General features: G+C 39.9%; 1 protein-coding gene across 1 annotated transcript in view; it reads right to left on the bottom strand.

Annotated features, from left to right (window-relative positions):
* Nucleotides 1-12,484, bottom strand: part of DNAI3 (dynein axonemal intermediate chain 3) — a 1,549,065-nt gene that overhangs the window by 1,005,185 nt on the left and 531,396 nt on the right. The window contains exon 5 of the mRNA XM_044086876.1: nucleotides 7,246-7,350. Coding sequence (XP_043942811.1) covers nucleotides 7,246-7,350 — 105 coding nt within the window. The remainder of the gene's footprint in view (nucleotides 1-7,245; nucleotides 7,351-12,484) is intronic.

Below are 12,484 nucleotides of genomic sequence, written 5' to 3'. Positions count from 1 at the left end.
TGGAGTAGGATGCATGGAAGTGACCAAAATGGTAAGGGAGGTAATAAGGAAAAGGGACTGGTATAGGCTCTGGGTATTACATCTCTTACCCAAGAGTCTTGTGAGTCCTATGTGATGGTCATTCATGCAGGAGATTATAGGAGAAACTAGCCCTGACTGTCTCCAGAGGATTGCAATTGGGCAGCCTTTCTGTGACAATTAGATTGACTATTAGAGAAGTGACCACAATATCCCTGGTTTTGAAGACTACCTCAACATCTGGATCAGCATCCATTAAGAGGGCCATCTCTGCTATTACAACCCCTTTCAGAGATGGAGTTATTGGGCTGATGCAAGGTTTTCCTAACCGACAGACATTTGGATCCCATTTGGTTCTTGTTATAAGATCTTTATATGGTCTCAAACCTACACCTACGTCTTTGGCAGATAACATCTTCCTGTCTTGTTCATACTTCTGTATCGTTTCTTCCATGAAACGTTTGTCAAATGGGGCATTAATAACAGTTGCTTTAAAGTTGTTCACAAAATTGCAAAGCCAAAAACAGGCATGATTCATCATTATAATGCCTGCACCTGCCACATGAGTCTCTATATTGGCTGCACTGTATTTGAGCCACACAAAGAATTTAGTGATGTTGAACATAGTGCCCATGGTGTGGCTTCTTCAAGGAAGTTGACGTTTTTTCCTGCTAAATGCTTCTGAATGTGATTCATGTGTGTGGTATAGTTTAAGACCGTGAGTGTGAAGGTGCTGAAAGATATGCCCACTTCCCTATCCTGTCCAAAGCCCTAGATTCTTTGTTGGGTGGATGGACAGTGGCTGTATTTTCTGTCAGCTCTTTCTTTGTCACAGCAGCCACAATAATAGAGTCAAACGTAGGATTCTTAGCCAAAACTATCTGCCTTTAGGGGATCCAAGTATCTTGTCCAGTTTTAGGGGGCACAGACTTTCGAGAATCTGGCTCTTGCCATACCTTACTGATGCCAAATCAATAAGACAGTCAGTGATCAGTAGGAGGTACCACCCCAAGAAGTAGGGGGTGCCAAGTGATAAGCCTCAAAAATGACTTCATCATCCTGAGAGGGTGGGTCTCTCAGGATCACCTCTGATACATCAATTCCAGGATTTCATCAAATATGGTGTCTACTGTTTTTACTGAAAGGCACTGAGGGGAGCTCTCTTGATCAGCCAACTCAGCATCTGAGATGATAGAATCTGTAGGGGAGTCATTATGCCTTCTTTTGCATGCTCTCTTTCTGGGAATGTCAGATGAGGCAAGTCCAACTCCTTAGAAGACTCAGACTACATTAGTGCTGATTTCTTGAGGACACCTCCTTGCCTCTAACCCTAGGATGCAAGTAGTGGCTGAGATACAGAAGGCCAGGTATCCTGAAAGAGTCAAACCCAAGAGAGCCTGAAAATATGTCTTCAAAGGAGAAGCTATAAAGCTATAATCCTCTCCATAATCTTGAAAGCTGATCCTACATCGATCAGATCAGAGGAGCACCCCTCAAGTACTGGTACCATTCTTCCTAAAAAGGAACTGGCCATGATCAACAATGGCAATCTCCAAGATCAACATTGCTTGTCAGTGGGAACGGATAAGCAATAGGCAGCCTATCTACCACAAGAGGAGTGGTTTCTGGCCCAGAAATTATAGTTTTATTGGTCGTCTGGGCAGTTTTTCCATATCTTTCAACTTTCTGGTTTAAAGCCCATGTTTGCACTTGTTTCCCGCCTTTCCTGTAACTAGTCTTGTCCAGTTACAGATATGCTGTATCCAGGACTGTAAGTAAGCTTCTGAGCCCCCCAAGCCTTTCTGTGTTGGAGGGAAGCCTTCTAGCTTATCAGTGGGAGTGGTAAGCACTAGGCAGTCTATCTACCACAAGAGAAGTGGTTTCTGGCCCAGAAATTGTAGTTTATTGGCTGTTTGGGCAGTGTTTCCATTTCTTTCAACTTTCTGGTTTAAAAGCCCGTGTTTGCACTTGCTTCCCACCTTTCCTGTAACTAGTCTAGTCCAGATACAGATTTGCTGTATCCAGGACTGTCTGTAAGCTTCTGAGTGGGTGCCAAAGTCTGCGCTTCAATTTTTCCCTTAGATCTGCTAGTTCTCTCCTCTCCTGCACTTTTAATAGATTATTAGTCTAGCACTTTACCAGACTTCTTGTAGCAATTATTGTAGCACACAAAAGTGCTACCAGCACTAAACGTTCTACAAGGAAACAGCTCCAGTACTTATTATTAATGCCCACCCCTCCAGGCATGTCTAAAGGTCAGTGCCCTGTGCTTTCTCCTATTAACCTGGTGAACTTGGGCATCCTGAGACAATGTAGCAACTGTACACTGACAACCCTTTCCTCTTACCTCCCAACACTTAGACTTGTGAGAGATGCACTTATATATCCAAACTAGAAGCCACGCACTCTCCAGCCAAGACCGGAATAGCTGGTCAAGAGGAGAAGGTCAACACTTGCACCACACCACATGGAACAAACAGCCCTCCAGAACACACACCAGCACTGCCTTCACATAAAAACACAAACTACACACCCACCTTCGCGGAGGCTCTCAATAAAAATCTACCCAAACTGTAGAAACCTCCAAGGCAGAAACACACTCGACCACCATAACACAACACTAATCACGAGACACATAGCTCTCCTAAACAGTGTGCCACTCAACCAATGCCCCTAAGGCAAAACAGCATGCCCAACACACTAGTCATAGGTGATTCAATAGTGAGGCACACTGATGTCCCACTCACTAGGTTGAATAAGGAGAAAGTAACAGTCAGCTGCCTGTCAGGTGGCAGGATCCGCCACATAACACACGCACTCAGGTCCCTCAACAGCAAGTACAAATATGACTCTGTCATTGTACATATGGGTGTGAATGACCTGAGACGTACTTCCCTGGACTACATGAAAAGAGACATGGAGGAGCTCTCAGATTATGTATCCCAGGTGGGTGACTCTAGCCCTGAGCAGCATCCTACCATAGCCCAGAATTATATCACAGTGGAAGCAGAAATGACTGATTTCAACAGTTAGCTAAGTTTTTGGTGTCATTCTAAGAGGATCCAGTATCTGTCTGCCTGGGATGACATGACTGACAGACCTCAATGCTTTGCCAGAGATGGCCTGCATCTGTCACCCCTGGTTTTCCGGATACTGGCCAAGGCTCTTGCCACTCCTATAGTGCCTTTTTTAGGCAGTTTTCCTAAGACCAAATTACAACCGTAACAGCTACAAACAAATGCAATCTGAGGGTCATGCTGCTCAATGCTAGAAGTCTAAATCTCAAAATGCACTCACTCAAAGCACTCCTTAAAATAGACAATATCGACATTTGTGCTGTAACAGACACCTGGTTCAAAGCAGCAGAAGGCACTCCTGCACTAACAGCTAATAACTCATTCCACACCTTTCGGCCCCAAAACTTGGACTGAAGCTCCAAAGGCGGTGGTGTTTCCATATTCATAAAGGATGCGCACACTTCCAGACTGGTAGCCCAACATAACACATCAGAGATACTTCAGTTGCAGCTAACACTGGCTAAGACAGCGATTCAGGTTGTAGCCTGCTATAGGTCCCCAACCATGTCTCAAGACTGACACTCCACATTCTTAAGCACCCTGGAATAACATTAGGGTCCAACCTAACACTCTTATACTGGGCAACTTCAACTACCCCTCCATTAACTGGGAAAACTACTCATGTACCAATACACTTGCCCAACGTTTCTTGGAATTCATTAATTCCAATGACCTGGGCCAGCTCGTTCTTACCCCCACTACAGGTAGCAACATCCTTGACCTGGTGATTACTAACATGGGTTGACTGTTGTGCTACACCAGTAGTAAACTCCTCCCTGGTTAGATCTGACCACAAACTAATCACCTTGGAAATCCACATCCCTCCCACCTCCTCCCACCCCCGCAAAGGTAACCACCATGAAAAATTTCTCCAAAGCTAACTTTGGGCCTCTAAAAATAGAGGTGGCTAACCCATGCAAATGCAAAATAGTTGCATTACTGCCGAATCATACACCAATGCACTGTACGAACATGTACACAAATGCATGGATCTCGCAATATCCAATAGAACCAAGACTCTTTCCTCCAAAAAAAGGAAGCCAATCTGGTGGTCCCCTGCCATAAACAAACTCAACAACAGAAGGAGGAAACTGATATGGAATAAGGTGAAGTCCCAAGACTGGAAAAACTCCCTTATCAGCCTCAACAAAAAGTTGAGATCCCTCATCAAATCCTCTAAAGCTAGCTATGAAAACAGAATTGCAACAGATAGTAAAGACAACCACAAGGCCTTCTATACTTATGTAAAGAATCTCCACGGCAATACCCAGATTTGCTCTGAGCTACTGCACAATGGTATCTCCTATACCGAGCCAACAGATATTGCCAATATACTGGCCAACAGATTCAGTGCCAACTTTACCCCCCCAAAGGACCAACCATAATACCACTAGTGTGCCAGGCACCCAGTATTACTGCTCCACAGGTTAAAACAGCACTGTCCAAGGCCAAGAATACAGCTTCTATGGGACCTGACAATATCACTGGCTGCGTTCTACATGAGCTACAGAGTGAACTGGCACCTCACCTGTGTGCTCTGTTCAATCACAGCCTCACCTCAGGCTTTGTCCCTACCAAATGGCACACCGCAACATTCAACCCTCTCCACAAAGGAGGAGTGACTACAAACCCTGGGAACTATCGCCCCATTAGCCTGACGAGTCTGATATGCAATGCTATGGAATGCATCATCATGGACCTAATAAACAAGGATATAGGGAATCTCCAAACATCCCACAAAGTTTGGTTTTGTGAAGGGTAGATCATACCTACTCAACCTGGTCGACTTCTTTGAGTCAGTCACCAGAGGTGTGGATGAAGGCAAGGTGGTTCATATAGCCTACCTTGATCTGGCCAAGGCCTTTGATATCATTCTCCACTCAGGAATCATAGAAAAACTCACTAAGCAAGGCATCAACCCCTATATCACTTGGCGGGTTGCAAACTGCCTCACAGATAGAACTCACAGTGTGAAAGTAGCTGACTCCAAAGTCAGACTACTGACCACTCATGAGTGGAGTCCCACAGGGTTCAGTCCTGTGTCCTCTCCTGTTTGGTATCTACTTCTCTGAAGTTCAGGTCAACAGAAAGGGACTCTGGCTGACAAAGTTCACAGACAATTGCAAGTTGGGAGCTATTATTAACTCCCCAAGTGATGCTGATATCCTATAGAAAGGCCTCAACCATGGCCTTAAGCTCAATGCCAAAAAATGTCTCATCACCCCCTTTGGGAAAAACCCAGTTCCCATGAATTACCACATCGATGGTAGTCCACTGAACATAGAAGGTGTTATAAGAGATCTGGGAACACAGTTTGACAGCAACCTCTCTTTTAACCACCACATTGCCACTGTGGTCAGAAAGTACTTCTATGTGGCACATCTCATTACTAAGGGTCTTGGATCCAGGAAGAATTTATTTTTTTTATTTTTTATTTAACATTTGTTGACCGGGAATGTCCAACTAGGTTCCACAGAGCCTGTTTTCAGCAGAGGCCCGGGGAGAAATGCTCCAGAAGAAAGAGGTCGTTGTCTCCCTCTACTCTTCCCTTATTAGGCCAATCATCGAGTACAATGCCCCATTTGGCATGTACCTCACTAGACACCTGCAACAACTGGAGAGGCCGCAAAAGTGTCTCACAAAGACGATCCTAGGCTTTAAGCACTTGTCCTATATGGACAGACTCAAAAAACTCCAACTATTCTCTGTCTCATATCACCTACTTAGAGGTGATCTCTGCTTGACTTACAAAGCCATGTCTGACCCAGCTCTGTTAGAAATGCTACATCTAAACAAATCCCAATCCCTCCACACCACATGCACCTGAGACCTCAACCTCATTACCACAATCAACAGAACATGCTGAAGTGACAGGTTCATAACCCAGAGACTGCCCATGCTATGGAAGAGACTTCCCATACATGCCAAACAGAGTGCCTCACCTCACTGGTCCTCTTCAAGAGAAATCTTGATGAGTGGATGGGAAATAGAAAATTCATCCCGGGGATCACTCCACTGGCTATACTCAACAGAGGTACTAGGAACTAAGGTCGGGTGGCACGATGCCAGGGTAATCCTATGGGCTAGGCTTGTAAAGGCTCCAGGGCCATTAGCCTAGTATGTACCTCTGAACCTATGACTTTCTATGACTTTATGGCTTTGGAGAGGGGATCAGTACAGACACTTTGAAGGCCAAAGTCTCCAACACTGAAAAGGGGTCATACAACATGGCTCTTTAGGAAGTGCCATCAAAGCGATGGTGCCAAAACCCAGTTAATAGCAATGTCAAGTAGTCCTCCCAGATGCCTGCTATTTCAGAGTTCAAATGGGGTACACTTAAGTCAAAGCATGTAGCACTCTTCCCATTTGTGTCAGTAACCTGCCTTAACATGGCCTTCAATGTTTTAGTAAACCTCTCTACTGATGGTACACTGATATCTTCAGCTCTCTGACTTTAATTCACTTGCATAACTGAAGTAATACTGTTAACATAAACGGAGTCCCTTGGTCATTATGCATGTTTTAGAGTTACAAATTCTCTGTCTGTCTATTTATCTAGCATAAGCTCTGCATTATATAAAGACTCTGTTCTGGAAATGGTGTGGTATAGTCTATTTTGTCAATACACACTGATAACCACTATTAGGTTTCACTTGTGGCCCCACATTGTCCATTGCATTATGTTCAAATGGAACTTTTGTGACAGGTATTTGGGATCAAGAGACTTTTATATCCAGGATGGGATGCAGTTTTCTAGCTTTCTGGACATTGTGCCTAGCCAGTAATATCTGGTTAGAACTCCTGCCTTAGTTTTGTCCATCCCCAGGTGCCCTCTTAATATGGGCTAGATTCTTTAATAGTGTCCTGTAAAGTTTTGGGATTAGCAGCTCATGTAGAATCTTTTCCCTTTATTTACTACTGTATATAAAACATTACCTTTAACTCAAGATTACAAAGTATATGAACTGTTTTACAGAGAAACATATAGGGAGATGCAGTTTAAAAGCAAGCACAAACATAACACTTGCAAAAAACTAAAATCTGTAAAATATTTCTTGCTGAGCCACATTTACATTTTAATACAGTGTGCAACAACACTTGTGAAAATGTAGCTATTAAAAATGTTTTTCAAATTTTGAAAAATACTTACATTCAAAATTCTGCCTTTGGCTTCTTCTGTCAGAACAAGGTAAAAATTCTGCCCATACTTAAAGTCTCTGTCAAATACAAGTAACAGACTTTCTCCTGGATAATCCTGTACAACAAAATAAATATGATATAAACAAACAAGTCAGTAAATGCCTCATTTTACATATCTATATCCACAAATACCTTTCTCAATCTTTCTCTCTTCTCTCTATATATATATTTGTATGTATGTTTATATGGAATACATTCTGAACACACAGCACTCTGAATATTGACTCTGAAAAGATCAAACCGAAAAGGCTGAAACTCAAAACCATGAAAATAAAAAAAAAAGAAAGGAAACATGCTCCCCCCTGGACCCTCCCCCCATGCAGGGGCTGTGACCCCCACACCCCCCACTACATATATAAACTCTGACAGCATACAACACTGGAGAAAGGGCAAAAACACAGTTCACAATTTCTGTCAACTGCTACAAAAAGCGACTTGACATTTTGACTTTTGATGTTTCAGGTCAACCTTTTCAGAGTCAATATTTAGAGTATTCAACAGTCTGAATGTATCCCATCTATCTATCTATCTATCTATCTATCTATCTATCTATCTATCTATCTATCTATCTATCTATGTGCCTTTCTACCTACCTAACTGTCTTTGGTTTATAAACAGGTATGAAAATACATACATACATATACATACATAGATATACACATGCATATGCACACATATTGGAGTATTCACAAAGAAGCATAACGTGAACAAGTGACAATGATTTTCTCAGTGATGAAAATGGCAGTAGGTACTATTGTAATCTTAGCCTTGATTTAAATGTATAGTGTTATTCTGTTCTTATGAAGCTGTGCATGTTAATCTATGTTATAAGAGGACATTTCTCCTGGCTGATGTATAGTTTTGTCTTCTTATCTTAGATTTCATGGATGAAAAATTTTTATACTGTTGTTCATTTGTCATGTTTTTGTAATTGTTAATGTTTGTTATATGTGGAGCTCTTCTCCCTGGGCCTCCGCTGAAAAAAGACTTTTGTCCAGTTGAACTTTCCCGGTAACCAAATGTAGAATAAAATAAAATAAATAATAATAGTAATCATGCAACTAAGCAAACCACAGTGGGTGATCATGTGACCACAGGACATCAACATATGTGTAAGCATGCTAGACACTACATGCATTCACATGTGCATCGAAGCATCTTATATAGCTGTAAAGTAACAAAGTGCCAACTGAGTTTATAATATAAATGGGATGATAAGGCAGTCAGAAAGGGGAAGAACAACAGAGCAACACAGAGTTAGACAACTGGAAGGGAACATTTTTGCAATGGTGGGAGAATAAGGGTGTTTGATTTTTAATGAGAAAGATGCCCATGTTTTTATTTTCTTAAGAAGGGTAAGTGGGAAGGTAGCATGAAGAAGGCATGGGCAGAGCTGGATCCAGTACTAGGTGACCTAGGCAACTGCTTAGGGCCCATTGGCTTGGAGGGAGGCCCCACTGGGGTCAACATTTAAATTTTAAATAAATAATTAAAAACAAAAACAAATTTGCATTTTCTGCAACTGCCTGTGCATCTTTACATTTTTTTCTTCAAGGATGCATGCACAGCAACATGTGAGCTTTAAACACAAGTTGGAACTAGAGAACCTGAGACTTCCATCCTTTTGAAACGTACGTTGGACTAGAGAACTTGGAACTACTGCCAAATGCACACTGGACTGGAGAAATGCTGCTGCCTTCTCTTCTATACACGTGGGAGATGGAGAATTCCAGGTACTTAGAGGTATATGTGTGTGTGTGTGTGTGTGTGTGTGTGTGAGAGAGAGTAATGCCCTAGTTAGGCAAGGTAGTTAATTAGCTTGCTCAGGCTCAGACCCCATATCTTGGCTAAAGGAAACAAGAGCCTTAGCAACTACAAAACAGCTCACTTAATCATCAGAGTTCATTGAAATGTGCTGAAACACATGCAAGGAATGTGAGTTTTAGTCCATTTTCAAGGAATATAAGCTTCAATGCATTTTCAAGGAATGTGAGTTTCAAGGGAAGAGAAGTTTATTATTGCTTATGCTAAGTCTGTCTTCAATGTGCAACTGCTTTGTTTAGCAAATTTGTGCTATAGAATTTCAAAGTAGCACACACTTGCTTTTGTTGCAAAAGGATGTGGGTTCTACTCCCACACCATGTAGATGGATTGCTGATACTGCACTCCTGAATGTGTTGTCCTTTGGATAAGATGTTAAGCTGATGCCCTGTCTGTCTGTGTTAATCGTAGATGCTGTGAAATCTTTTACATCCAACTGAGCTATCAAAAAGATTAGAGGGTCTTTTATTAAAACAATCATAGTTATTTATAGTCTTGATTATTTATATTATACATACATATTTTCATTATTTAAACTATATACCATATTTACAAAACATACATCACATCTTCCTGCTACATTCTACATTTCCTTCATCATATACATGCAGCATTCAGTTATTACTTTTTTGAACAGTACCCCAATTTCCACAACCAAAACCTTCTCTCTTTCAATATGGTCAAATCCCATTTTTTATTAAACATGATTTCCTTCACTCCCTGGTTTCAAATTAACTATATTATGCAGAACATTTTTTATCAATTCTTTTAACCTCTTTTTTACTTTTATTTTTGTAATACCCAAATTCAATCATCTCCATATTTATATTACTTACTTTTTAAATCTTTCCAAACAATTCATATCTGGAATCATTTTCCATAACATTTTAACTATTTTACATTCTAGAAAAGCATGTTCACTGATTTCAAAATCACCACAATGCAAACAGACTCTACCTTTTCTACTTTTGTAAGGCATATTCACATTTACCACTAATTTTTGAATGGCCAGCCTTCACAGAAAATCTTGACATTCTATAGTTTCCTGACATCTTTCCATTCTTGCCATGATATCATTCTTTTTTCTCTGTTCAAAGCCTTCCATGGAAATATCCTATAATTCTATCATAGCATTTTTTTTTTCATTTTCAATTTCTTTCACATTTATTTTCCACTAGCTAATCTTAATTTTCCATTTTTTTATTACAACACACTTTCTTTTTTTTAACTGAAAAAGATAACCATTCTGTTTTATACTTCAAACTTAATATTTTCATTAATAAAGAAACCTCATTGTTCTTTAAACATTTCATTACTCTATATAAGTTTAATGAAGCCATATACACTATAGGGTTTATTAGCCCCAGTCCTCCTTTTCCTTTTCTCACATATAGGACCTCTCTTTTCACTGGGTTCAAGCTTCAAGAAACATCATTGTTCTTTAAACATTTCATTACTCTATATAAGTTTAATGAAACCATATACACTATATAGGGTTTATTAGCCCCAGTCCTCCTTTTCTCACATGTAGGACCTCTCTTTTCACTGGGTTCAAGCTTAATCCCCAAATGAAAGGAAATATTATATGGGCCTATATTCGGTCGCTGAAATGGTATTCCAGCAGACACATATTTTGTGACCTGTTTGTTTGTTTGTGTCTTTCGGCTTTTCCCGGTTAGGGGTCGCCACAGTGGAACTCCGGTCCGCAAATGATTGGCAGTTGATTTTTACGTACCAGCTTGCCAGGCCTGACGCATAACCTTCAACGAAGGTACGCCCATTCACGCATGTCTCCACGCAGAAGACGCTCTAGCTGAGAATCGAACCGGACAGCGTCTTACTGTGAGGCAACAACGCTACCGCAGCACCACCACCGCGGGTATATTTAGTGACCTGTAATCAGTGAAAATCGCTTCGGCGATTTGCTGAATTCACTAAGGGCAATGAAATAGTTGCCCAAAGCACAAAGGACAAATACAGGACTTTGGCCTTTTCTCTACTGTAGTGCGATCTCCGAGTTGGTATATATAGTTGGGGGGTGTGGGGGGGGTGAAGGCCCCCAATTGGGTGGGTTTGAGTCAAGTAAAAGTTGGTCTGTTGTGCTTCAGGCAACTATTTTGTTGCCCTTAGTAAATTCAGTGAATTGCTGATGCAATTTATGCTGATTACGGGTCGCTGAATAGGTGTTCACCGGGATACCATTTCGGCGAACTAATATAGAACCTATTATATTATACATTTCTTTCTCTAACTTCAAAGGAACATTGAAAACACCTGCTAAATAAGTAATTTTGGATAATAGTGTGGAATTAATTACATTAACTTTTCTTTATTAAAAGAAAGCCAAAAAGACTTCCAAAATACACACGTTTCATTTCCTCTATTTTCTCCTTCCATATTGTTTCTATAATTTCTGGTTTTCCAAAATTAATTCCAAGAATTTTTAATTTTTGTCAGATTAAATTTAATTCCACCTGAAATCCTAAACCTTAACTTGTCTTTGTTTAATACAAAACCTATTACCTGAATAATCTCCTGCATTTGTCACTGCATTCATACCTGCTCCAACTCTTGCAATAATAATAATAATCATCTGTATAATTTAACAAAATAGGCATTTTTATCTCTTCATTTGAAATATAACTCATTGCATCCATCTCTATATTCATATATGTAGATATTACATTCATTAAAAAACAAATAATGTACCACTCAGTGGACAACCCTGTCTAATATCTTTCTCTAATTGTATATCTTCACTAACCATCCATTTATCATAACATTCACTATATTATACTTATATGCTGAAGTACAAACATTTTAATCTTTTTGCTTATATGCAAATATGTCCCATAATACTGAATGATGAATCACATCAAAAACTTTACTTAAATCTCCTACCATCACTTTTCCATCTGAATATTTCCAAGTACTATACCTTAAACTAACTCTCTAATTATTGATAATAAATTTTGAACTCTTTTACCTTTTATACCATACAAGTATTCATTTACAACTTTACCCACTTTATCTTCCATCTTTTGTAGAATTTTCATAAAAAGCTCATTATCTGTGTTATTTAATACAACTGGTCTCCAATTCTGTATTTCTCTCTTCTCACCTTTTTTCCACATAAATCTAATAACACCCCTACATAACTCTTTATACATTAAACATTTATTCAAGCATTCATTTAATACCTTTACAAACCATTTTTTGCTCTGCAGTCAAATTTTTATACATCTTATATTCTGTTTCATCCGTTCCTGCTGCGAAATCTAAATTAATTACTTTTAACACCTGTTCTAATTTCTCTATTTTTATTTCTTTTTTCTAAATTCTTATTATCCTTGTCAGAAAATGCATGT

The sequence above is a fragment of the Protopterus annectens genome, chromosome 10.part0 (genome assembly GCF_019279795.1).
Source record: "Protopterus annectens isolate FY-2018-M chromosome 10.part0, PAN1.0, whole genome shotgun sequence".
NCBI classification, from domain to species: domain Eukaryota; kingdom Metazoa; phylum Chordata; order Ceratodontiformes; family Protopteridae; genus Protopterus; species Protopterus annectens.
Note: the sequence above shows the minus strand (reverse complement) of the source record. Positions and strands in the feature narration are given on the sequence as shown.